The 27,500-nt window shown below is 38.4% G+C and overlaps 2 protein-coding genes, 1 long non-coding RNA gene and 1 pseudogene across 7 annotated transcripts in view; 3 read left to right on the top strand and 1 right to left on the bottom strand.

Annotated features, from left to right (window-relative positions):
- The window catches only part of LOC149044273 (uncharacterized), an 11,494-nt gene extending 6,168 nt beyond the window's left edge, over positions 1-5,326 (top strand). Inside the window, exons 3-8 of the mRNA XM_089210944.1 lie at positions 614-924; positions 1,237-1,365; positions 1,523-1,798; positions 2,259-3,409; positions 3,634-3,901; positions 4,200-5,326. Coding sequence (XP_089067070.1) covers positions 614-924; positions 1,237-1,365; positions 1,523-1,798; positions 2,259-3,409; positions 3,634-3,901; positions 4,200-4,583 — 2,519 coding nt within the window. The 3' untranslated portion in view covers positions 4,584-5,326. The remainder of the gene's footprint in view (positions 1-613; positions 925-1,236; positions 1,366-1,522; positions 1,799-2,258; positions 3,410-3,633; positions 3,902-4,199) is intronic.
- The window catches only part of LOC149044270 (A disintegrin and metalloproteinase with thrombospondin motifs 3-like), an 82,929-nt gene extending 56,172 nt beyond the window's left edge, over positions 1-26,757 (top strand). Inside the window, exons 1-7 of one of the 4 annotated variants that reach the window (XM_089210938.1) lie at positions 11,118-11,293; positions 20,451-20,505; positions 21,241-21,263; positions 21,906-21,972; positions 22,467-22,783; positions 23,077-23,223; positions 25,992-26,757. In XM_089210938.1, coding sequence (XP_089067064.1) covers positions 20,451-20,505; positions 21,241-21,263; positions 21,906-21,972; positions 22,467-22,783; positions 23,077-23,217 — 603 coding nt within the window. In that variant the 5' untranslated portion in view covers positions 11,118-11,293 and the 3' untranslated portion in view covers positions 23,218-23,223; positions 25,992-26,757. Of the gene's footprint in view, positions 1-11,117; positions 11,294-14,936; positions 15,086-18,468; positions 18,586-20,450; positions 20,506-21,240; positions 21,264-21,905; positions 21,973-22,466; positions 22,784-23,076; positions 23,224-25,991 lie in introns of those variants that run through there. The other 3 variants (XM_089210941.1, XM_089210939.1, XM_089210942.1) reach the window with 3 other exon arrangements.
- On the bottom strand, positions 5,587-10,928 carry LOC149044271 (uncharacterized). 2 transcript variants are annotated; one of them, XR_016187435.1, is made up of 4 exons: positions 10,775-10,928; positions 10,025-10,127; positions 7,141-7,231; positions 5,587-5,950 (listed from the first exon to the last, which is right to left on the bottom strand). It is a non-coding gene; the product is annotated as an uncharacterized LOC149044271 (long non-coding RNA). The 2 variants fall into 2 exon arrangements; XR_016187436.1 differs by lacking the exon at positions 5,587-5,950 and having other exon boundaries at positions 6,955-7,231.
- LOC149044272 (uncharacterized) lies at positions 7,294-10,031 on the top strand (annotated as a pseudogene).
- Positions 26,758-27,500: the final 743 nt, after the last annotated feature.

Genomic DNA, 27,500 nt, shown 5'->3' with positions numbered 1-27,500 from the left:
TTTCAGACTGATTCCACTGGGAAGTCAAATCTTTCGCATGCGGTCATACCTTGTCATGAGTTTTTGAGAAATTTGCTCATCTCGAGTGATAAACGATTTATGTCGTAGGGCTACGACGCCGACGCTATAAACTCGAAAGACAGAAACGCTGCATATTATTGTTGTTGTTTTCTTGTTTCAATTGAATTCATTCATCTTGATCCCAAAACATCTTCTCTTTCAGAAATGTATATACTGTGATTTCTAAAACTAATAAAAACTCATGACGAACATTTTTCATCATGTGTATCATCCCTTTTATGTGCGGGAGATAAGTCAAAGTGGCTGCCATGTTTCCAGACTTTTCGCCTTAGTAAAGTAATTTTTTAACTATTTTGTCATAATAACGCTTCTATTGTCTTTAGACGAACAGGGCTCAAGGCAGTTTCCCTTTAACGTCTAGATTCTTGTCATTCATGGTTGTAAAAACGACGTATATCTTTGATGAGAACCTGTTTTGCATGTTAATGAGAAATTGACAAGTTAAACTTTACCAAGACTCATCATAGACAATGATCTGGAAATTTAAAAACAACGAATTGCATTTTTTTTAACCCAGTGCTTTTCTCGACAGGTGAAAGAGATTCGAAAAAAAGCACGTTGCTGAGTCTGATTCTTGGGGAACAACTCCTCCCTGACTCCTTTCTTACCACTTCTTCCACTATCTGCGAACTAAGATATGGAAAAACCCCTGGGCTGGTAGTGCACTATAAAGACGCAGATCCTAAAACAGACCTTTTCTCAAAGACTATCCAACTTAGCGAGATGGCTGTGAACCCTCAGCAAATCTTTCTTCAAAAAATCTCCTCATTTTTCCAAAATGAAGATCTCCAAGGTTCAGTTTTTGATAAGATTGAGATCTTTTGGCCAAACAACTTACTTAAGGTTGGTGATTAGCAAGCCAAGGGCATGAATTGTAAATTGTTAGCTGAGGGTTGCTAAAAGCTTCCATCTAGCAATATTCTTGGCAAATTAGGTCTTGCAATATAATTTTGATGAACGGATTAGCTTTGACACCTAATATATATCGTTTTCGTTCGCAATCTAACCATTTAGGAGCAATGATGTAGCTTGATTTCTTGATCAGAAAAACGTCTATAAATGTTTCAAAAACAACAATTACAAAAAATACTCATTAAAAAAGAGTCATTTAACCTATCTTAAGATTCACTTACTTCTCATCGTTATGTCTTCTAGGAAAGAATCGTTGTAGTTGACAGTCCAGGATTTGAAAAATCACGCATCGTGGAGGAGAAAGTAAAGGCGTACCTTTCTGAAGCTTTCGCAGTTCTCTGCGTTATTGACAGTTCAGCACAGCAACAAAGGGTAAGCTGTATGGACAAGTGGAGTTCACGCACCCGAACTGTTCCATAGCAGGGATTATAAATATGTTTTATTATCATTATTATGATTATTATTATTATAAGAATTATTATAGTTACCGCGAAGGAATTTTCAACTCCATGTGCACGTTTGTCCTTAGATGCAAGAAACAATCAAACAATGCAGAAGATTATGTCTTGACCATCTGGAAACCTCCTCAATTTTTCCTCTTTTCCTATGTAACAATTGGCACCAATTATCTCAACTCAGAGAATATTGGCCTGAATTAGACCCAGATTCCCAAACCATTTTCATTTCATCGCCTTACGCCACAAACGATGACACAGCCGTCGCGGAGTTTGCGTCGCTGATGGATGCTGTTAAATCCACCGCCTTGCAAAGCAATAAAGAAACGCTGCAAATTCAGTGGAGGTACGTTCTGTTATGACTATGGAGAATCTTAAAAAGCTACGTGGGGTTATTGTGGCCCCAATTTAAACCTTAAGTGATGCACTATTTTAAATGCATTCCTATCTTATTAAAAAGACCAAGTTATGTTGCCCACTTGTTTTGATTTAATGGGGTTCACTCATGTGCACGGTGAAAATTATAATTTACACATACGCAAAGGCATAGAAAATTGTGGGGTTTACTTCTCTATGTGGCTACTACAAAGTGTTTTATGGGGAAACTTTGGGTAAAAGCCGAATTCCTTAACGCCTAGATACGCTCAAAATCGCCATGAATTTAGCAATGAATTTCTTCCTAGTTTGTTATCAGATTTGTTTATATCTTGAAGTTTCGCCCACATGGAATGATAAAGAATAAGTTCAATAAACATTTTGGTGAAAAATGAACTTGTAGTCTGTATACTTTCATCTCTCATGATCAGGTAGCTTGACTTAGCCATTTCACGTATGGCCTACCACATGAAAATGGTCATGGATCATTGCCCTTCCACCGATCGTAAAATCGTCTCTTCACATTTTGAACGCCTTCGTGACGTTGAGATGCGCCTGTGCTCAATTGAATACGAGTTGCAAGAGTATTTCAGAAAACTGGCAGACCACGCCGTTAGGGAACTGTCCAACCACCTCCAGTCTTGCGAAGTTATGGAACAATTTACCTCGTGGACGCTTGATGATATTCCACACGCTGGAGAAAGTTGGGAGGTGACCGAACATCTTATCCAAGATGCATTTATGAAGCGACTTCAGACCATGATTACCGCGTGGGAAGAAAAAAACCAAATTTTATCCTGCTCTTGCAGATCTCTGGTCCAATTGTCCCACCAGCGATTTGATAAAACTAAGAGTCTACTACCTCTCCGATACCTAAAAAACTCCGTCATCACGGATGCTGGTGCTAGTGGATCACATACTTGCCAGTCTTCAAATGACTTCAGCGCGGCCCAAAAAGTTATGATCGGGCTGACAAGTCCAATTTGGGTTCCAGTCGGCCTGGCAGTTTTAGTTGGCAGCGTCCCATTCATGGGTATTAGGAGACTTAAAGAGAAAGTAACAAATTGGAAATGTTCGAGAAAATACGAAAAAGACAAACAAAGCTTTATCGTGCAAGCCTCCCGTGAATACCTTCACAGTGTGGCTCAAGAGCAACAGCTTTGGTTGTTCGTGGAGAAGGAGCTCAAAGATGTTAAGGTTTACCTTACGAAAGTATCATCTTGTTTGCGCGAGCTCATAGTCGCTGACAAAATACTATGTCAGCAGCTCAGAGATGAGATTCGCTCTGAGAAGGAAATAAAAGAATTATATGGCCCTTTAGAAGAGATGAGTGTCAGAGAAAAGGAAAAGATGGCCCTCTTTTTCATTAAAGAATTACGGAGCATGGAAATTAGTAGTAATTTCTTGGAGTGGGATCGAGACGATCCAACTTCACTTCTCGGAAATGGAGAATTCGCTTCAGTTTATCGAGGAACATTTAGGTTACCTGGACAGAGCGAACCAACACAGGTGGCTGTGAAATTATGGAGTAAAGAACTAAACGAATCCACCGCGATTGGCTTCCTTTCTAAGACAGAAACACTGAGGTTAGCTACTCTGAGTATCGAATGAAAATTCTGATATAGCTGCAGTTAATACATAAAAGAGGGCTGTCTAAAAAATAATTTAATGGGATTTTACAACTATAGAAAATTAGATACTTTAGTTAGATCGGTATGATAACATAGCAGTTGAAAAACGCCGAAATATTCGGGTGCTTTGAGATCCTATCGATTTTGAATAAAGGTCAATGCAATTATATCTTTTGTAGGAAGCTTGGCTCTCCCTTTATTGTCAAGTTCTATGGAACAGCATTGCTGAAGGAAGACGATCGATTGCGGGTGATCCATGTTTTTGAATCTTGCGAGGAAAACTTGATGAATCATATTTTTCAGAATCCTGAAAATATTCCTGGATTTTCTGAAAAAACCTCCGCTAAGAAAAATGTACTGTGCTGGGCAAAGGACATAGCTGCTGCCATAGAGTTCATACACAAACAGGGCATTGTTCACCGCAGACTTAAGCTGGAGAAAATTTTGGTGAGTTTCAAATAAGTCTGAATTTAATTCCTACAGTTGCTTCGATTTGAGTCTTCTTGTGAGGGTCAGTTCATCGTGAATTATCTAATACGTTAGTCAAATAATTAAGACTTACAAATTAAATGTAATTGTTGTTAAATTCCGCTTAAGTACTCTTTAATCAACAGTTCGCGGTGTCGAGTGACGAACTGCGAGTGCTTCCAGTCAATTTTGCAGAAGAGACCTTGTAGCTCCTAAAAGGCCCGAAAATATTTTTATGTTTATAACAACTTTGCTCATTATTCACCTCTTTTCATAGCTTTCAGAAAGAAACGTCGTTAAGGTCTCTGGTTTTCGCCTTTCTGAAGAGACTAAGACAATGGAAACCGATGCCTATCTTGCCTCCGAAGTGATCTTTTGCGAAGAGTACGATAACAAGCTTAAGGCTGACATATACAGCTTTGGTATAATGCTTTGGGAGATGTGGTATGGTAAGAGAGCCCTCCTTGAAAAAGCGGAACATGTGTCGGACCAAGAGGGTGCAAGACCTTCATATGTACAAGACGCGATCAAGCCTCCAACTGGCTGGCAAGATCTAATGCAGCGTTGCTGGGATGGAAAACCCCACAATCGACCAGATGCGGCAGAGTGTCGCAAGCTGTTGACTGTGCTCTCCCAGGAAGTTTACGCACCACCTCTATGAACACTGGTTAATTTTAGGGCAGCCATTTTGATCGTATTTCATATTTAAAGGTAGAATTACTGATAACAAATTCGTTCTGATTACTGTAGTTAATAGCAAAGAGTGAAATACAAGGAAACATACATCATGATAGAATACAGTACGTGGTAGATTGTTGCCAGGCAAGAAACCATACGTATAGGCAACAGAAAATTATTTTCCATAAAAGCTGAAGAAAGTGTTTTCTGGATGAAGGTAAATCTGTGTCTGAAGACCTTCCTTATGATATATCATTTTCGCATCGAAAAAGGCAAGAGCAGGGTTTTTTTTTTTGTCATCGCACGGTTTGTACCATAGTCTCACACTCAGAAAAAAGGAAAAAAACATAAAAAAAGAAACAATTTCTTTTCACCTCGGCACTCTACCTTTTCTCACCAATATAAACGTCTACAGTATCGTTCTCAACATGCACAGCTATCGGTGATGTTTATCTCTGGATCACAGTATTGATTACATTATTACTGCAGGTTTGTTTACGTAAGGAACTCGAGAGAAAGAGTTATTTCAGCACTTTGAAATCTAGAGACAGTGTAAGTGTTCAAAGGTTCAAATTGTGTGAGTAGAAAACCGCTTAGAGACCTTAGGAGCCTAGTTTCAAAACTGAGACGTGCACATTTGCATACGAAAATGTTAGGTCTGTATATTGGTAAACTGAAACATTTATGATGAACTCTTTAAAATAAAGGCCTAATCAATATCTCCAACACCTCCTAACAATATGCTTTTAAAAATTGTTCGTTTTTGAACGATTAAAGGCGATTTTCAGCTTGCAGTCTGTTGCAATGAAATCAAGACTGGACAAAACTTAATGCTGAGAAAAACTTCGGCCAAGAAGGAATCTGTAAAAAAACCTTAAAGCATCTCGAATATTACTTTCAATAATAATTTTGGAGTGCTCAGGCACGTTAAGGCATGGTTACAACGTGAAAACGAGGCCAAAAAATTATTTTTTCATTCCGGGTCGTTGTAGAAGATCAAATTTAACAAATTTCGGCGAGGTTATTACTATGGAAATTATGTATCATTCCATGCAATATCATTGCCATAGCAACCATAATTAAATTATAGTCACCCTTGACGACGCCCAAATTAATTACCTTACTTTGAATTGAAATGGGGCAAACCAAATCTTCAAGACTTGAATCAAGTTCGCCCAAACCGTATTTAGGAATAGTTAATTCATAAGAGTTAGCCCTGCAAAGGCGTCGGCATCAGCCATATGTCCGTGGATGAATAGGTAAAAGTCAGGAAATCGTCACGGCAGCAGTTTGGAGGGTCTTTACGTTAAATTCTTAATGGTTACGAGCTTTGGGGTCAACATTGCAAGGCTAAAACAAGAAGAAGAAGTTCAGCAGAACTAACGTATGTTAAAATTTTTCACACTTGAATCGATTTTCTTTCCCCCATGGCGCGAAATAGGTCGTCACTCGACAATGTTCCGATTCGGACGCCATTTTGTTTCACGGCCGTTGGGAGACTGAAACAGAAACTTCGAATCCCTCTCCCCTGGGGAAGAATTCAATTGTATTTATGCTCTTTTTCTGGGGGATATGGTGAAATGAACTATGGACTAAAAAGCAGACTTCAAGATGGCGGTCGAAGGAGAGGATTCTTCGAGCTCTCGAATTAAGATTAAATCGGGTCGTTTTTAACTTTAGGGTGCCTAACAGCAATTTACAGTGTCCTTCTAGGCTACAGAATACATTTCAAGGTAGTGTTTTCTTAATATTTCCGTAATTCTTTAATAAAAAATCGATGAAGAATGGCAATGGTCCATTCAAACCTTCGTAGACTTTATATTAGTTCATGAATGAATAAAGTGGTCCGCAAACGCGGCTCGTATTACATGTTACATGAGCTCCTTAGTTTTTGGCGCGCAATTTGTCTTAAATTTGGAGCAGTTAGCTAGTTCAAGTAGCAGCGTGGAGAGTTCCAACTTGTGTTTCATTAGAACACAATATCAAATCCCATATCCTCTGCCAAGGCAACAAAGATGTCTTTAAAGATTGAATGTGCTTGGGCAAGAGTGTTTCTTAGAGAAACTAAAAGTTTAAGCAAAACTGAAAGGATTCCCGGTGAAGGAAATACAAAGTTTGCTGCTAGATTGCTGCAAGATAGATTTAAAATCTTCAATGAACATTTTCAAGAATACCCTGGGCTACACATAAAACGGGAAGACTTCATGCGGCATTACAGAACCATTGATGAAAAATTTTACAATTGGAGAAGTAAAACCGAAAAAGAAGCATACCTAAAAGCATTTTCCTCAATGAACTGGAATGAGGGCAAAGTAATTAGTAAAGAAGGGAAAAAAGATCACTCGTTGACCAGCTGCCAGGCCTGTCTTTTATTCAACTCTCAATTACAATCTACCTTCCCTATAAGTAAGTTTTGCAGAGGGGCTAGGAAAGGACCTCTGACTGAACTTAACACAAATGTCAAGGGACAATGTCAGAGAGAACCTAAGGTCACAAAAAGGAAATTAAAAAGCATTGGGGAAGCAATATATGCCCCTTACAATGAAAAATGCCAGGAAAACTTTCAAAAATCACTAAGTGACATTCTAGTGCTTGTCCCTGAAGCGGGTCTTCAAAAGAAGCCTTCACCTGCTGAAAAGAAAAAAATGAAGAGAAATGAGCGAAGGCAAACAAAAAAAGAACTAGAGACCAAAATGTCACAAAATGACAGTGCAGTTCACCTTAGCCTTCGACAGTCTTACAATTCAAGACAAGTCCAAAGAATGGCCCTGTCCTTTGAAACCTTTGAAGAGGCCGAGGAGAGAGCAAAAACGACCCCACCAAAGGTCAGAAAAGAAGCATTGATTAAAAACAAAAACCTCCTTCGAATAAAAAATTATGCATTTTATGAAGAGCTCAGTGAAAGTGAGATTCATGCAGAGCTAGAAAAGATCAGTGAGGATATAAGGGGAACACATGATGAAATCAAACAAAGGCTGAAAAGTTTTCAGCAGAAGAGGCATTGGCTGATTTGGCATGACCATTCAACCCTTTCAAATTATGGTCACATGCTCTTTTGTGAGAGAGAGATGTATGACCCAGCAATTCATCTCTCTGATGCAGAAGCTAGAGTTCAATATGGAAAAGATGTGGATGTCCAGGCAACAGTGGAGAGGCCCTATCTGTATATGCTGGGGCAGAGCAGTTCCAGCATTGAAGATCAGATAAAATTTGTTCCAGCCAGACATGATGATTTAGTAAATTTAACCCAAAAAGTGAAAACAGAAGAGGATGTTGAAGTAGAAGATGAGATGAGATTCATGAATGGAGACAACCCTGCAGCAAACTTTGAATGTGGAAATCAGCATGGAGGGCATTATGGTTGCCCAGGTTGTGATGGGCATTTAAGCATGTGCCACGATCTAGATTACATGGCCCAAAGAAAGTACAGAACATTGACCGAACGGCAACAGCTGGTGTTAGCAGGAAGGAAAGGAAAAGAGGCAAAACAACTCTTGAACCCATTAAAAGATCTCAAGGTCAACGAGCTACGAGCTGAAATTGAAGCAAGAGGACTTGGAGATTCAGACAAGACCAAACCAGAACTTGCAAAAATTTTAAATGAAGAACTTGGAGGGGCAACAAGAATTCCAGCACTGTTGTTTGGGGATGAGAGTGTTTCTGTGGAAAGTCTCAACCTCTAGTCCTATGAGGTACTGTGTTTTGAAGCTCTTCACTGCTCCATGAATCACATTAAAAACATTCTGGAAGAAATCCCACATCACATTTCTGACATTGATACACTGATAAAACTTAAAGAAATACTAGCTGTCCAACTTAACAAAGAGAAAAAACGAGGAGTAGATTATCGCAAGACACTAATCTACTTAACTATAGCCCTTTACCAGACAACAACCCATGATGTGAGAGCTTTGCTGGCCACCCTGTGCGAAATGGTGGAAATTTTTTATGCCCAGGACAGAAAGATGTCACCAAAGTTGATATTAAGGTTGCATAACCTGTGTTGGAGGCATGCAATTTTGTGCCGTAAAGTGATGACCCCAACTAGAGCCCTAACAAGCAGAAAGCTCTTTGGCATATACTTCCATGCATGTGTATCTCATTCTGCCTTTCTTCTTCGTCTTGCTTCACACCGTTCAACTAATGCAGAAATGTTTGAGAGGTTGTTTGAGGAGCTGACCGACATCACCAGGAAGACCTGGAACAACCGAGTTGAAAGCTTAGTGAGCAATGCAGTTCTGCATATCCAAGCAGAGAAGACTTCAGGAGGAAACACAGCTGTGACCTGCATCATCAGGCAAGAAAAGGAAATCAGCAACATCAGCAAAGCCCTACCAAAGCTGGGAAACACAGTTTTACCCAAAGATGTCATCAAGACACATGCTAGGCACTGGGAGGCTCACCTTCAGTCTATTGCTGACTTCCTTGTACCGGGAGAAGGAGTTTGGTGGAGAGAAATTGAGGATGAAGACTGCATTGAGTTCTTTGATGGTCCTGAGGAAATTGAATTCAGGGAGCAAGGACCTTCCCTTCACCACTTTCGCTCCTCCAATATCAGAATGGAGAAAATTTTCCTTCAACACTGCTGGGAAGAATGCATTCAAAGCGGAATCAAAATCCCAGCTACCAGAATTCCCAATGAAGAAAACCATAATAGAGAAGAATGCATGCAACAAAATCTGCCAGTTCAAGATCAGTCATTTGAGAGTGATGGTGAATGGGAAGAAGAAGCTGAAGATACAACTCTATTAATTGATGAAGAAGAGAGTACTGAAAACCTAGAAAATAATCAGATTCCGGAACCACAGCAGCTGAGTGAAACAGTGCAAAATGAGACAGGTGAACCACTGGCTAAGAAACCAAAATTATCTGAAGATTTTTTACCATCCAGCAAAACAGCAAAAGCTCTTTCAGAGATTCTTGGCACAACCAAAGATGTTATGTTATATGAAAAACTTTAAAAAAATGCAACAAAAAATTCAAGCTCAAGATACCACAAAGAACACTTCTTAAATCACCTGGCACACATTCAAGTACAAGTTCTAAAGAAATACAAGGACATAAATGAAGCAATTACTGAGTGGTCAGCCAACTTCAACAAAGTCTTCAAAAAAAATCCCACAGAAAACCACATGAAAAAAGATCCAGTTATAGCAAAAACATGGAGGAAAAATAAAGTTGCCACTGAGCTACTGAAAATATGGAAGATCACCATTCACCTCCCTAAATAAACACTTCAAATTATTCAATGTTTTAACATATAATACGTGCTGATATTTTGTGATTTGCATAATATTTTTCCAAGCCCTGAAAATAATTAATATTTACAGTCCTCAACATTAAGTCAAAAGAAAAGCTGTCTTCAGTGGGTTCCACATGTGCTGTAAGCATGAAAAAGCACCAAAAAAACTATTTAATACATACCATTTTGAGGAACTTTAGTATAACAATCCAACTGATAAATATGAGTATCCTACATGTATGTAGATCTGGAACATAACTGAAGGCAATGTAGCATGGTAGAAATCTAAAAAAGAACAGCAACAACATGATTAATCATGTTGCAATGTTTAATTTTGAACAGCAATTTTTAAGTCATCAATTTATTTATGCTTCTAAAGGATTCATTGAACAAAATGAGCTCAAACTGTAACATTTGCCAAGTGCATGATGAATAATGTCGAGAAAATTAAATCTACTCAAGTGATTTTGAAAGTAATGACTGTATTGTTAGTTCTCATGGTTAACTTTCATATTAGGACTTTTGATAAAAGGGCAACGGTTCACCAGAATTCTTTTTTCAGAACTAAATCATAAATTCCTTTACGAAACATGATTTTAACTTAAGCTAACAAAATGCTTTTCTTCTTACAAATGTCCCTTTCTCTCCACGTTTGTAAGTTGGACCTTAACACAGGTTACGCTGATCAAAAGAAAGATTCTCTAACAACACAAAACAATTTCAATTTCTCACGCTTCGTCCGAAACATATTGAATTAAAAAAGCGTGGAACTAAATTAACACCTGCTCGGCGATGAAAGTAATACGTAGCTTTCCTTTCGGTCAACAATGATCTAGTCTGATCGAACTCACACTGAATTCAATCGAAGAACGCGCAACAAGCAACACCTTTAAACAACGTTTAAAAGGAAGCAGTGATAAAAAGTTTCTTACCTACATATTCTTGCCAAGTGATTCCAGACCTCTAACACAAACAAGCCTCAGAATATAAGAGAGCGACAGAGTTTCCGAAACTTCGATGTGCCACAATGTCCGCCATCTTTGCCGCCATTTTGAAATGTTTTTCTCCAGGCGCGATTGACTTCGCGGGGGGGAATTTTATCATCCTAAGCCATGCCTTAACGAGCCCGAGTGGATCATTGACAATGAAAATCGTCGAAACAATATTAGAGCAGCTCATTGGTCGAAAAATGACATCTAAGACATTTCTTGCCAGGTTTTCAAAACAAAGGTACTTCCGAAAAGCGGATATGAAGCAAATAAGTGACCAAATCGCAAAACATATCTGGAGGCAGTATGTAAGGACAACATTTTTTTCTTGAATGCACGAGAGAGGTCGATGGTCGTCCTCCAATCGTCAATGCTTCATGAAGATAAACGGTTACAAGAGAAGTGGATTGCTGTTTGTGATGTGAGTCACTTGAGAATTTGGTGACGTTTTCCATAGCCAAGGTAAGGGATGTTTAAAAGGTCTCAAATTTCATATTGTCGGATGTTATGTTCATGCGCTTATTTGCATGTAGAGGACGTTCGGCAAGTTTAATTCAAAATCATTCAGAAGTTAAAGTTACCCCTGCCACAATTATGCCTTTTCGGTTCAAATACGGTGTTGTCTCATCTCTGAGGACATGGGTATCGCTTTTATTTTGGGATTTCATAACCAAATTTTGGGAGGAGACAGAAAATTTCACTAAGTGTTGCGACAGTAATCTTTTAAAATTCTTACAAAATGCATAGCAACTGACCATCCATCCGAGACGTTACGGACCAGACTAACATTCTGTGTTTTTCACGAATAAACGTTTTTAAAATCGCTTCGTACTGAAAGCTCTTAGTGTTAAAGTGCCTATGACTCGAGATTTTCTTTTGCACTTTCTGGTTAATAGCTGTATTTAAAATTAGAAATGATCGACCTTAGCGCCTAGCGAGTTCTCCGCCATTTTTTTGTGTATTGAAAGTACGATTTGGCAGCCAAAAAGCGTCCCCATTTAGCGCGCGGCCAAAACGATCATGTTACATAGCTGTGACGTACAAAACTGTGAAGACACACCGCTGACTATGGTGGAGAAAGGAGAAATCCAGAAGAAAGAACGAAAGTATTACGAGGCCGGAGCGCCAAATGATGTTAGCTACAAGGGTAATGCACATATAACGGGTATTGCTATACACTACTTTCCAAAGGATCTAGCTGTATGGCCAAAATGGACGCGTTTTGATGGTCGACATCGTGGAGATTTACTCTTCAATGTCGTCGGCCTTATGCTCCGTAGCGGCTTCGAAGATGCCTGTTACGAGAAACTGAACTGACCGATATCTTGTTGCTTGAACAGTGCGAAACCTCCGGCGGATACAGGCATATTGAATTAGATGGCGGCGAATCCAAGTGCTGAGTGAAAGTCGATGCATGTTATGGCAGCAGGAATGAACACAGCTACCCATTCTTAACATAGATTTTTCCATAGAAAACAAAACACAAACGCAGCAAACTAAACATTCAGTAACGGGAATTTTTTTTCTAATCTTGACCTAAACACCGCAGGCGAGAAACCGTCATGGTCAGTCTTGGTCGAAATCTTCGTTTGATGCCTGCGGTTCTCCCTCGTAGGGCTGAACCGTACTCACAACCTCCATTTCTTCGCTAGTTTTTGAGTATGATGTATCACAACTCTCGGTAGAGCTTGCTGAAGGTAGGTATACATCGCTGTCGGATATTATTTCAAGAGCATTTCAACGCTGACTGATACAAAAGTCTATTGAGAGTTTTCAGAGTTTTCTACATCATCACCCGCTAATTCGTTATTGGTCTACGAGACACTTTTGAGATAAAATAAGAGTACTTTAGGGCCTGAAAAAACCGAGTTTTAAGATTTCTGAAACTTTTCTTTCCTTTCTAGTTTGTACATGTACATATGATAAGCTAAATATCTACGCATAAAAAATTCGTGTCATAGGCACTTTAAGCGAAGGTTTGCACGACCAAAAAGCATTTCATTTCATCATATCTCAACAGAAACCTTTCAATTGCATGACAACAATAATGATTAAAAAAAAACCTTGTTATCAATGCGAAAACGTCATCTTCAATTTGACCCATATTAGCTTATATAGGTTAGGCCGCCTGGGTCTGACTCGTCCCAAGCCATGCCGGCGCCAGTCATCTCATCTTTATATAAGGAGGAGCGCGGGAGAGATAAGCAGGAACCCTTCCCGTCGTCCTTATCGTTGCGTTTGAACATGACAAGCTTTCCCCTCATTTGCGCTTAAAAAAGGATCAGCAGCAGAAGATGAACGGTTCAGCGCCCGTGTATATTGACTTGAAGAAGTATGGGTTCAAGTCATGCCTTCAATGTGGACTTCAACAGTTTCAGTTACATTGCCAAACATAACCACAGGCTACCCAAACAAACTCCGTATCCGTGTCCGGCCGAGTGTACTTTTAAAAATAAAACATATAGTTGAGTTCCTTTAATTTACGCTGAAGTAATCGTCTGCTGCTAAAACATTTAATTCACTAAATTTAATAGCACACGACATTTACCAAAAAGTACTATTTATTTGTCACCAATATAACGATGTTGTTGATGTCATCGACTGATTTTCTCTGAGCGTTACCAACCGCATGTGCTTTTTTACGGACATGTGAATGTGGGATGTGAAGTTCTTATCATATTTTCATGCAACTGATGAGCTTTTAGTTCACAAAACTATTGCTGTGTAGTAAATTCTAAGACTCAGTGCAACAGAATGTTTGCGATTTAACTTCGCTAGTGTAGAGCACAATCAGGTCAAGAGATATATGAAATGAAATATGCGTTAACAAGCGGACAATAAGAAACGAATTGTTCTTAACAACTTCACAGGAAGAAAGGTCATCGCAGGGAAAGAATGTTGTAGAAAGTCACGTTTCCTTTGTTATTGAAAGAAGAATCTAGTTTAGCTTAGAAGCCATTTGATGGAAGCAAAGCAAGTAGAAAAAAAATTGCCTCGCTCCAATGAAAAATACGACATCGTAGTTCATTTGAAAGTAGCGTTTCAATCCCGCTGGATACATTTTTTCGGCTTTTTCTTTTTCTGCGATAACTAAATTTGGTTGCGGTTAATTTGAGAAGATCAACTATTTACTAAATTGTATCGCGACAACCTCCTGCCTAATCTCTTCACCCTTTGCGCGCTCACTGGTTTTTCAGCACAGAGCAAGAGTAAGGAAGATGGTAATTTTATGAGGGTGCGGTAATACGATTTTTTTAACGATCACGTCTAAGTCACCTGAGAGGAATTGAACCCTAAAAGACGTTCGATTTCGCATGGTTCCGATGCTCTATCGCCAACCTACAGAGGACTCGTTACCATTACTAGGTTGGAATGTAAGTATACCGTTTAGCCTTCATTAAATTAGCTTCATAAAGAGATATCCTCCGGACACAGATACCAACGCCACAATGCACGCTCAGAGAGCAAAAATCGCATCAGTAGAGCACGAGAGGAGGATTCGAAATATTAAAAGTTTGTAAACGCTTTCAGGAAATAAGAATAAAGAAAAAAGAACGACGGAATTTCCCGTTGTCATGCTTCGTGATACACATCACAGATTATGCTCTCAAGCAGATTATTTATAATGAGACATTAACGGTTTTTGTCAAGGTCAAATGAACTGGCTAATCCCAGATCTGTATTCTTTGGTTTAGGAACTCTTTTCTTACAGGGATGTTCGTCAGTTTCACACTAGAGCTCGAAATCTCCTGAGGAGATGAATAATGTTCTCTATAGTTTAGGGTACAATTTCCCTTTTGAAGGCATTATATTGGTATGGAATTACATTTTTTTCAGGTATCTTGAACGGCACGTTTATAACAATACTTACCGCGAGTAATTGAATTATTATCATACTTAACACTCTAGCATTGTATGACTCTATTCTTCCGGCACTTTCGTAACATCTCAGAGAGATTCAGCCGGAATATGCATCTAAGTTCACGTTCGTGACCAAGAAAAGTCACGTTCTTTTCAAACACACGTCACAATCATTATCCTTTAATATTAAATTTCTGTCATATCCGCTGTCAAAGTTTACAATTCGCAACAACGGGAAACCTCATTTTTCACACTCAATCGTCATCACTAACTTGTATCAAATTTCTGTGACATTGTAATTATGACGACTATCATACAACACAAGGACAGTCAAAAGAGCTTCATGAAGAAGGCACTACAGCTGGTATTTATTAACAAGAAAACACAATAACGGTAGGTCTGAGAAAAAAGAAATACCTAGCTTTTAAAAACCCAAAAGCATACTTTGTCACTAAGGAACATGAAATCTCTATGCTGTGTTGCTTTTAAAAGCTGAAGTCGCTTGTAAATATCGTTTGACAACATTTAACATTTGACTAAGGATAAAGAATTACGCTTCCTTCCGTCCAGTCAAGAACGAAACCTATTGATCATCACACATTTTAAATTCGAGCGAGCAACCCGAGGTTTTTGGGTACGTAAATAAGACTGGATGTTTCCTTGTCATCACCGCTTCCCAGGGGTTCGATTCCGTGAGATACTCAACTGTAGTCTAAAAATGATTTAGCTTTTCTGCGCGGATTTATCAATTTAAACAAGGTTTCGTGTTCTCTGTAGAAATAGCTTACAGTATACTTTTGTAATTGCTGGTGTGTAAGGTGTGACTTGAAATATTGAGACCAAATTTTCCGCGCCTCGACACATAAATCGACACACCGCTGTTATAATTGGCTACCATACGCGAGAATTTTTCGAACTCTTTCATGCAATATGTGCGATCAAGGACCCCTTTTACGTTAGGAGACTGTTCTCGAGCGAAGAGTAGCGAAAAGGAACTTTGCCTTTCCGTTTATTCCGCGTCCAGTTTTCCGAAAAGCCACTTTCATCATTACAAAACGAACAAACAACAAATAAATAAACGAGTAAACATTCCGAGAAAAGAAAGAAAAAAAAAGACACAACAACAAGTATGCGGAGGAAATAAAAGGAACACCACTTCTGTGACAAATTCCGACCGTTACCTCATTATGGAAAGTAAATTGTTCACGTAATTACACTTTATTCCCTAAAACATCGCGAGCAATGCTTACAGTCCCAATGACACGGATTTTCTAGCTTTTTTTACATCTTTGCCCCATTTTTTTTTTTTTTTTTTTTTTTTTTTTGGCGAGGCATGCATAGTAGGGTTTATCATATTTTTTTCTATCATTTGAAAGCATTTGCGGCTTTTTTGAGAATTTCAGGTTGACAGAGAAGCTGCGAATTCGCGTTATTTATTTATTTTATCTTATTTTTGATCACTGCAGCTGTGGTGGAATTTGATAACATGCATACCACTGCAAGTTTCGTTTGACCTGCATGCCCTCTCAGAATTCAATTATAATATCAAAATTAAATTGAAAATTCGGTGTTCCTTTAAAATGTTGGGGATCCGGAATAGTGATATTTGAGCATAACTGACCATTTGAGGCCTTTCACACGTAGGATCTTGGACTTTTTAAACATATTTCGCAAGATTTTTTAAGTGGCATGCGCCATGTTTGACTCACCGTTTTATAACTACAGAGTCTTTTGATCGCGGGAAAATCGTGATTGTCACGGCTTTTTTTTTTTTGCGTGAGGTGTCAGTTTAAACACGTATTCGAGTTCGAAGAAGAATCAAATACCCTTGTTGTCGGGATAACGTGAACTTTATGATTTGAAAAGCTAAAATATCCAAGACACAAAAGGGGTGTAACTGTTTAAACCAAACAATAAAAACAACGTGAGCAAAGTATGTGATGTTAGCTGTGAAAGCATAACCTTCCTTTATCGAGTTTGGAAAACGAGATTAGATTAGACTCGGCTGAAGAAGAGCGAAAAGAAACCTTTTCCTCTCCTTTAATTCCGCATCTAATTTTCCGAAACGCAACTTTTCGCGCTAGAAAACAAACAAAAGACAAAAAAATAAACATATAAACAAAAAAACAAACATATAAACAAAAAACATTCAGAAGAAAAGAGAGGAAAAGCTTTTTAAGCAGAGCAAAAATCTTATACTGCCAAGACGTGGGTTTAATTTTATCCCCACTTCACTGCAATATGGACTTGGGTTTATTTGCGCTGCAACTACACTTTATTCCGTGCATGAAATATTGCGTGCAGTTCTTTACGTCCCGATGACAGAAAATTTTTTTTCTCCTTCTTTGCGCCCTCCTTTTTTTTTTGGTGAGGCATGCGTAATAAGGTTCATCATTCTATTCCTATCTTTTAAGACCATTTCCGGCTTTTCGGAGATTTTCAGCTTCACAGAGAAGATACTGAAGTACAAACAATGTTTGTTTTTTAATCATTGTGATAGAATCATGTATCATAGACACTAGTGCACTTTTCTTTTTACATGCATTGCCTCTTGGCATTCGGTCAAAATGTTAAATTGAAGTGAATACTTTTCTGTACTATTTTTGTCCATGTTGGGGGATGGGAATAATGATTTTTTACCATAATTGTTCATTTGCGACCTTCCACGTATCAGAGACATATAGGACTGAAGATTTTGAAACATTGAGCTATGAGAAATGTTTTGTATAGAGTAATTTTGTGGCAAGCGTTGTTTTTTTATCAAAAGTTTCATGCCTAAAAATTTTTTCTGTGGCGTAGAAAATTGTTTAAGAAACTGAGAAAAAAGGCTCGATGAGATCCATTAAGGATCACTTTTGGTAGCACTTAAACAAGATAAATTTATCCGTTCCCTGCTGTTTAGGGCGGGGTCAGAGAAGGGAATATTCTTTCAGGGTTACTTAAAATACCTGGGGTGGAAGAAGTCGAAGATTGATATATAATCAAAAGAACAATTCAGTTGACAGTGTAAAAAGCAGACGAAGCAAGAGTCATCACGCACAGTTTCAACTGAAAGCTTGTGTGCATACATGTCACCATGTGATGACAATCGGTATCACAATCACTTAATTCGTTTTCTCTGTAAAGAAGTAAGCTGTTCTTTTTTATGTAGTGAAAGAGGAGAACTTTGTGTCTATGGGGGTATTATTTAAGGTGTGTTCCAAGGTTTCGTTTGTGTAGGTCTCTTCAATTTAGAGGAAAGGAAAAGAAAAGGGTACATCAAATTGGAAACCGGCACTAATGGAAAAAACAATCAAGATTTGTTTGAATCTTTCGTACCACCACACACTTTTTTATTCTATCAGGAAAGATGCTGATAACAGTTCAATGATATTTCTCTGGAAATAATTCGCTATTGTACATCTCAGAGGTTTCAGCCTGAGTTTTCGTAAACCCTCTGATTTTACTTAAGGCTTATTTACGTTCGGCCATGTTCTGTAAGAGTAAATTCTGAATATCTTTCTCCTTATTTACCTCTCTTGACTAAGCGTGGGTTTTCAGCTAGAAAGCAATCATTGTGTATATATATTAAGTGGGGTGTTAATAAAGAGTCGTGAATACAATAATTTAGCTTTTAACCCGCGGAAACTGAGGATCATCTGATATCAAATATATCACAGATGATACGACAATTTCCGTTCAAGTTTGAGCTAGCGTGAGAAATTCGCGCCTCGTTCCATGTGCAAATAAGCCCGCTATCACGTAATTCAATTCCACGAGACCTATAAGGTCAGGGTACTTATAGCACGCCTAACAAAATTCGAAATACTTCTCCATCATTACTTTTCCTGAGGTCTGTAAACCTCCTGTTTCTCTCAACAACGAGAATTGGAAAGCTGGACATCTGATAGCTGGTATGGTATGAACTCTCTTATTTTTTCAAAATACATTTCAAAACTCACCAAGAATATGACACAAATGTGTCTAAAATACTCTTCTCAATATTTACCAATGTCTGCAATTATTTCCGTCCGGCGCTGTTTGAAGGCGTACAGTGTATGCAACAAAAAATTGTGCTTTGTTTTTCTTAGTTATTAATTTTTGTTCGTCTATTTGGACATTCTGTAAAGAAAACCTTCTTTGTAGCTTTTTATGTAAGCGTCCCTATTGTAAGACCTATAGCAGTTTCCTCTTGGAATTTGCCGGAAAAAAAAACAAAACCAAACGAAAAACTGTGACATGGATTGAGCTCATAGAAGACAAGTAGTAAAGAAAGATGTTTCTTATTTCGGTACTTTTCTCAAAAGATGAAAAAAGTCCGGTGAGAACCTAAAAAAGTCACGTTTTAAAGAAATATCTCCCGCGGGGTTGATATGCCTGATTTTGGAAACAAAGATAAACTGCTTGAACATTTATACTGTAGCTTTGAATTGTTATAATCAAGCCTTTTCTTCCTTGTTGACCTTTTAAATGTTCCCTAGTAAATCTCAGTTGTTCAATTATCAAATAACGTTTTGTTTTACTAACAGCCGGAACATAGCCAACGCTAAATATGTTTGCTTTGCAGATGCAAAGCCCTAAATTAATATTATTTCACCTTTTTTCCCCAAAGGCTAAGAGATAACGCCCCAAATTTTCTCTCAAACTCCGTTTAATTTGTTCTACTTTATTTCTGGATAAGCTTGGTCTTAAACCGATCCGATTAACTCGAAACTTGACATAAGCCATTTCAAATTTCAACAGCCACGTAAAACAAACATCATTACCGGAACAGAAAGCTCAATATAAGAGATAAGATTCTTAAAATTACTTTGTTCCATTCTTTTAGAAAGAGAACATCGTACTTAGTAAGCTAAAGGTTGGTGAAGCAACTTTCTATGCCAAGCAGATTTAACTTGAAAATCCCCAGCGAAGGTAATGAATACAAAAAGTCACTCTTTGTGCGTACAAAATCTGCATCCAACTCTCATTGTTATCAATTCTTGCCGTATTCACGTCTTGTTACTGACAGCACGACATTTACTTTATTAGCTGTGGAACTCAAAACAAAGGCTGGACATCTTTTCTATTGACTGTTTTCTTTGTCATCCTTCATTATTTAATTTTGTGAATATCTTATCTTTGTTCCGTGGAAAGAATAGACTTTGTTAAGAAAAAAAGTACAAAGGAGCGAATTTAAAACTGAACTCCCGGAAAATTTCCAATAAATATTGTTGAAACGTCTCCTAAAAATTGCTAAATTAAAATTTCTTACTTTTCTACTTGTTTGACAAACGTGCATCCGTTGGGAAAGAACACATTATTGTTTTTATGGTATCAGAGCTTATCGCATTGCGATCGTGTAAAATCTTCTCGAAGTAATTCCTACTGAAAATAAATTTCAGCTGCGAAACAGCAAGGAAAAAAAATCTTTAATGTAAAACGGTTACTCAGTCGTTTATCGATTTTCAGTTATTTCTTTTATGGTCGTAATAGCCAGAATGCTTTATCAAAGTGGAAAAAAAAAACATTGCCAAAATAATGAATGCTCTCCAAGGAAGTTAAGGAAAACAACTGCCTTAAATAGCTGGGCGACGTCGATTATTAGCCTTGCTGTATAAAAGTTTCCGCCAATGATGACACAAAAACTTTACACGTCAACGTTAAACTTCACACGACTCGCCTAAGATCAGTCAACATGTCTAACCTTTTGTCTCGCACCAATATTCCCCCTCATATATGCAGAAGTGAGGATGATATTAATGCTTGGTATTTTTTTTTTATCATTATTTGACACAAGATGGATTCCCTTTTAGTATGGAGCACCGTCACTCTGATTATACTGCTTCGAACTTGTAAGTATTAACTTTGTTTCACCATTTCTCTCAACGTATATTAGCGTGTTTGACACTAATTAGACTGTGTCTTCTTTAATACAAAACTCATCGGCAATTAGTTTAAAATATATCGTAAATTTACTAATTAGCCTATTTGACACAAGGTTAGTCATGCAATGTCTCCTGGACAGGCATCGTTCTTGGCGTTTTCAGATGAGCGCAAGGAACTTGCCCTCACGTTTTATCCCACTGGTACCGCGATTGCCTCCGCACGCAAAAGAACGGGAAAAGTTACGCTTTGTTCTCAGGCTTTTTAATAAATATCACGCGAAGTTCTATATTAAGAGAAGAAAGGGCTGTCTGTATAACAGAAACGATACTTAAGCATTTGATGATGCAATTCTGGCACTCATCATTTTAAATCTACCAATGAGTTCGTAGCCTAGAAACATGATATTCGACCATAAACGTTGGAATCATTTCTCCTCAACAAGAAGCAGCGTATCACCGTCATTTTGTGAGAATACGTTTTCACATTAAAAAAATTGTTTTCAGACATACTTTTCCGGCGAAAAAGATTGACTACAACGCCAACCCGAGGAACTTAGCTCGAGGAAAAGCATGCGCGCGCGAGTGGTTGTCCCAACTCAATTAACAGGAAAATTTCACTCATTAGCTGCTAATGTGAAAGTGTAATCGGTTTAAAACCCATTCAGCTAAATACTATTTGTACTTTTTCTTTCCTATGCACAGACGTAAGCGGCGGGCCAACTGAGGTAATGAATACAGCAAGTTTTACTCAGTTATTCTCAACAAGTTATTAACATTGCCGAGCATTGACATAGTCAACCTACTGGCCCAGTTGCCCATGCATCTTACCTAAGGTCATACCGGTTTCTGTGGAATAAAGCCACTGGGAGTATTGTTGATCCCCATGGACTAGCTGAAGTCCGTTACAGGTTCTTCCCCCTTTCCTCTCTCCCCGACATCACTTACCTCTGATTTAGTTCGGTTTTCTTGATAATCTGCTGATTCAAATTCATCGTCGGTATGGTATATTCTAGAACAATGATACCAAAGATTAATTTTACGACGGTTACTGATATTCCAAGCTGTTACTTCAACCTTTTGATATGTATTAACTTAATCTGTGATTTTTACGCCCGATGCAAAAGGGCGTTGTGCGAAGGGTGATAACTAAAGGTGGCAGCGTGGTTAATGATAAGACTAATGAAATTTTAATTTCATTAAGAATATTAAGAATTAAGATTCTTAATACTCTTTTGCACGCCAATGATCCCGCAGAGCAGGAGAAAAAGGGGAAGAAAAAAACAAACAAAAACAAGAGAACCAGTTATGGTCAAACGATAAATTCCATTTTATTGTCTTTACACTTACTTCTCTTGATTTTTCAACAGAAACTTCATCATCACATGACAAAGAGAGAGATTCAATATTACTTCAACGTGGACGATCATGACAAAGGTAGGAAACAGCTGTTTGTCCTTCATACCCACTCTACATCTTATCCTGTCTGTCTGTATGTCTTTCAACCTAAATATTAGGCTATTGAACTGATTTGATGACCCAATCAGTCAGTAAATCAGTCCTTACTTCTAAAATAGTTTATTAATAATGTTTTATTGGTATGGTTATAATTTAAGTATAATAATCTTGCCCTGTACTTATACTTGTCTTTCGACAATTTTTACCGAAGTTTTTCCGTTTATCTTACCACGTGTGTTTGTGCTCCACATAAGTAGCAAAATTACCATAAACCATTTCTTATTATTTGTCTGTGTCTGTTTGTCTGTGTCTCTGCCTTGCTCTGCCAGTCTGTATGTCTGTCTGCCGGTCAGTTCATCGGTCTCTATCTGTCCGTTTGTCTGTCTGTCTGCCTGTCTATACGTGCTTTGGTGTGTGTGTCTTTTCGTCCCGTTGTTACTTTTAAACAATCTCGATCATTCATCCCCCCACAGTTCCTGAATATGAAGTCTCAAATCCGTACCAATCCAACGATGAAGGAGAGTTTGTGTCATATTCCCTGCATCCCGCCAGAGCAAAACGCAGCCTTGGATTGGACGATTTTTCATCTTTTAAACTGAATGCATTCGGATCAAACCTTCATTTAAAACTGAAGAGGAATGAACACTTAATATCTCCGGGTCTCAAGGTTATCCGTGAGAACAGCGACGGTTCCATGACGTCATATCCAGTACCAGAAAACACGTTCTATCTTGGACATGTCGCCTCCGATCCAAGCTCCACGGTCGCCGTCAGCAATAATGGTGGACTGGTGAGGTTCATTTTTTAATTTGCCAGCTTTGGCTTTGATTGAATAGCGAAAACAAAAAATAATCATAGTAATAATGACGCAAAAACTAACGAAAAATCGACCGAATGAAAGAAAGAATGCCAGAATTACGCAAATTTCTTAATATGTGCAACTGGAAAGAATAACTACCGACAGAAACTGATCGGCGGATGAACTAAGAAGAACACAAGTTTAGATTCAGTAAAATCAGTCAAATAAAAGCACAAAAGGAAAAATTGAAATGGAGTGAATTAAAGTTAGTCTTTTTCCATCAGACAGGGATCGTGAAAACATCACGTGACACGCTTTTCGTCCATCCCCTTCCCGCGCATTTGGCTAAGCACGTGACCAGCAGTGAAGATGCAACGCCTCATCTCGTTTCATTTCTCTCAAAAATGATGTCATGCACATGGTAAAAGAAGGTAACGAGGCTTTTTTTTTTAAACTCTGATGAATATTGTTTTCCCTTTTGACCCTTTACATCTTAACATCAGTATTTACAGTCTCCTTACTGATCTCCTTATATTGTATTGACATGAAGAGTTTTGGGACCGTAGAGAGCTTCTTAAATTGGTGATCATTTCCTTTGTTCTCTTGAGCTTTACATTTGATTCAAAGGTAATACTGTGAGTAGAAACTAGATGTCATACGCTCTAAGGAGTTAAAGGGTTAAGAGAGATGTGCTCCAGAATCAAGCGTATCTCAAGGTGCTTGACACGTTTTTAGACTCCATTAAATATACCCAACTTTTCATCATATGCGTTCAAATATGCTAACTATTTTACTATAAACAACGCCGTTGCGTGGTTCACATGCATACAGCTGTTGCTCTGAATATCGCAAAATATACAGCAGCGAGTGCGCGGCTAGAACACCCAACTACAGACCCTTGGCATTATGGGGTGCATAGCTACTTCCTGTATAGGAGAGAAAATAGTTGCAAATGGGGAGGGGGTCCACAGGATTTTAGTTATGTCACTATATAGTTTACGTTGCCTCAAGCCCCCTTCAACCAGGCGTTGACCAGCGCTTGGTGTCACTTCAAGAATTTCCCTCACATATTCGTCAAGGTCATCGTTGGAGACATCACTGAAATTCTCTCCCACACCGACTGGCAACCCAAATTCATGTCTTCGACGGCGCAAAGTTCTTTCGGAGATTCCAAGAATTCTTCCGATATCAGCCCAACGAAAACCGGCGTCATTGTGCAGAGTTTGCAGCTGTTGCTGTAAGATCTGTAGCCTTGGTTTGCCAACTAAACCGTTCCTAGCCACAGTTGAAAGACGATCGTTTAGGGACGATGGTGCAGTAAACGTAGAACGTTCAGAGTCCTCGAAAATTCTGTCAAAGTCCCTTGAAAGTTCGTTCATAAGAAAAACAAGTTCGTTTAGATCAGAGATCACCTCAACTTCATTTGGGAAGGCTTCTTCTATTCTTAGATTCAAAGTTACAAGAGTTCTTTCGGGCTGTGATTAAAAGTAGGACGGGGACGTGGGACTTGGAACTCGGGGACGTGGGACTCAGGGACACGCAGGGACTCGGGGACATGATAAACAAACAACACCTAACATTTGCGCTGAATTTTTGGTATAGTATAATTTTTGGTGGTCTCGTGAAAGCTATTTTATGCTGGAGAGCTTGTTAATAGTAGCCGATGGTTTTCAGTGTCCATGGTTCGGCCGGACATTTTTGCTTACTTATTTGACCGTGAGAACTCTGGGTACAGAATAGTTTCAACGAAGGGGGTCTTGAAACATCCGTGCCATATCCATGCTAAAAAAGAAAAAGGAAGAAAACACAGATACTTACCAGGAAAGTCCTCCATAGCTGCTCACGATGTTTAAAACCCCTTGCGTTGAAACTATTCTGTAGTCAGAGTTCTCACGGTCAAACAGGCAAGAAAACATATCCGGCCGAACCATGGACGCTGGAAATCATCGGCTACTACTGACAAGCTCGGGTGACACTACATCGGAGGGGTTCGTCGAGGGTTGAACACGCAAGTTTAGTACAGCGATTAAATTCAAAATAGGTTATGTAAGCTTTAGCACTTGTTCCCACGAAAAGTTCAAACCTGAGATGTACAAGATCGTCCTGAACAAAGGAGCCTTGAGGTCCTGCACCAGTTTCTTGATTTTGTTTTGAGTATTTTGTGGCTGTCATAAAATAACTGCTGTGATATATTTCTTTTGAACAATTTTCACGGATTTTTACCCGTGAGCTAAATGCGAATACAAATATTTTTATAACGGACACATAAAATAGCATGACACCGTTACTATTTTCTTCCAGTATCAATCATTAGAAGAAGAAATATTACTTAATGCGTGATCGTGTAGTTTATATCGATTCCCGAAATCCTAGATTCATGAAAAAAAGCCATCAAACTACACTTCTCTGTTTTTGTTTAGTCAGATGTGGCTCACAGATAAAGATATACAAAAACAGATAAAAACTTTTTCAGTATGTTTGAGCTATTTAATAGGTTATCAAGGCGCCAATAAGCCTAACAGTAACGTTTGAATTTTAGACGGTAACTTCGTCTCTTAACAAGTAAATAATGAGAAAGATTCTCCTTGCAGCGTTGAGTCCGTTGAGAGAAGTTCCATGTTTTTTACTTACGTAATACGAAAAATTTGTCAACACTGAAACGTCAAATGATTCGTGAAATAATGGATAGGAATTTCAGGAATTGTATACACCCTACGTTTATTACATTGCTTAGATGGTAAACGGTTTGCCGTAAAATTGGATCGGTACATTACCACCATTGTGTTCAAAGACGGGAGACGCTGCAAATGCATAATTTGAAAAAGTATTTCGGTATACTAGATTACGCACTTAGAGTGTTTTCCAAGTGCTTTCCTTTATAAGAAATACCTTTAAATATTTCAACACTATTCCGCCCGGTGCATTGCGTAAATTTTTACAAAATTGCCTTCAAAAGATGTCTCTACGAGGCCCACACTGAATTGATAAAAGCAAAAATTCAGTTAAAAACAAAAGAAACTGCCCACCAGAGTGATTGACGAAGGACTAACACGCTCGAAACATCAGCTTTTAAACTCTTTACGGTGGCCAATTTACGTCATCAACTCAGTATCAAAAAATATTTGGATAACAGTATAGAGAATATCTATGCATCCTTTTTATGAGTGAAGGTTGTTTACGCTACGTTTTTTTTATGCAGAAAACTGAATTATCCCTCTGCTGTACAGTTCTGTGGTGCAGCACTGCACAAGGAAGGGGAGCAGCTGAAAGCAGTTCTGGTGATAGGCCTACTCTTGGGCCCTAAGTCGTCGCAACTTTAGGCGACTTTGGGCGATTTAAGGCGACTTAAGGCGACTTTAGCAAAATTGGCCCAAAAATATTGCGACTTTAGGCGATTTAAGGCGACTTCAGGCGACTTAAAGCGATTTTATTTGACTGAAGCGATAAAACCAAAGTTAGCAAAATTCTTTCCATAAACTTTAAAAATGTCTACAGACTCCCTTGCAATAAACACAACAGTCATTTCGGTTACTTTGGTATGCTCATAAGTCACCATAGTCTAAAATATCCATATTTCAAATCAATTTAGCTAAAATTACTGAGGCAGAATTGCCACAATAGTTATTGTTAAATTATACAGTCAAAGCCAGTGAATAAATAGCCAGGAAACCAATTTAGCTAAAAATGTTCAGACAGAATTACCGCAATAGTTATTGTAAAATTATACAGTCAAAGCTAGTTAATAAATAGCCAGGAAAACATCATGGGTTATATGCCTAACATCAAGCAAACTGATCATGAATATACACATGGTGACATAAATTTTTAAATTAAGAAAAGAGACACGATTTTCATGAAACTATCCATAAACTTTCCACATAATCAACTAAAAATAACATGATTATTTACGTGTATTAACTATTTCATAAAGCTCCACAAATTATAAAAATTGTTATCTTGTTAAACTTGTCTCCCATATTTTTGGCACTTGCACTGTCAATTTTGGCAAGAAAGTTTGGCAAGTCGCAGGCCTTTCCAACAGCATTCAAAATTACACGGGTCCTTTTGACCTAGTGACCCAACCAATTTGTTCTCCCGCCTCAGTTAGACAAAACACCCCAATACCATACTGAGAACCAAATGCTACGGTCCGTCGTAAAATTACTTCCTTTCCAGTCTCTCCAACTATTTTTCTGGCTGCAAAAAACCTTTGACGTTCCAGCTATAGGGAATCTAATCTTTTTCGAAGATCTTTCTCTACTCTTGATCAGATCAGCAGGACCTTCCAAGCATTCACTTGTTTCTACCCCGCAGTGTTTCGCCTAAATAAATTATTTAAGTTGTTTTTTTGGTCTGATGGTAGAGTAACAGGTTTAATGGCATTCATTGTTACCTTGCAACTGTCCAGAAACTAACGAGTCACAAGGAATTTCTACAAACTGATAACAAATTCTTTAGTGTCCGCCATTTTGATTCTCCCAGTAGTCTTTGCGCCGCTAACTAGTTTCCATGCTTCGAAGTGAGGAGCGGGGTTCTTGGAGAGTTTCACTTCCTTCAGCTCGTACCTCTCTTGCCAAGTACGCCCATACTATCTGGTATTACCGAAAAATTTCCTTTACTTTACCTCGAATTGTGTCACTGGCAGGATTTTCTTCCGCAAGACAAGCAGGTAACTAGTCAATAGACACAAGGCGGACTTTTTCTGTGG

Source organism: Pocillopora damicornis, chromosome 6 (genome assembly GCF_964200805.1).
Source record: "Pocillopora damicornis chromosome 6, jaPocDami1.2, whole genome shotgun sequence".
Taxonomy (NCBI): Eukaryota; Metazoa; Cnidaria; class Anthozoa; order Scleractinia; family Pocilloporidae; genus Pocillopora; species Pocillopora damicornis.
The sequence above is the reverse complement of the archived record's forward strand: the minus strand, read 5'-3'. Positions and strand labels throughout refer to the sequence as shown.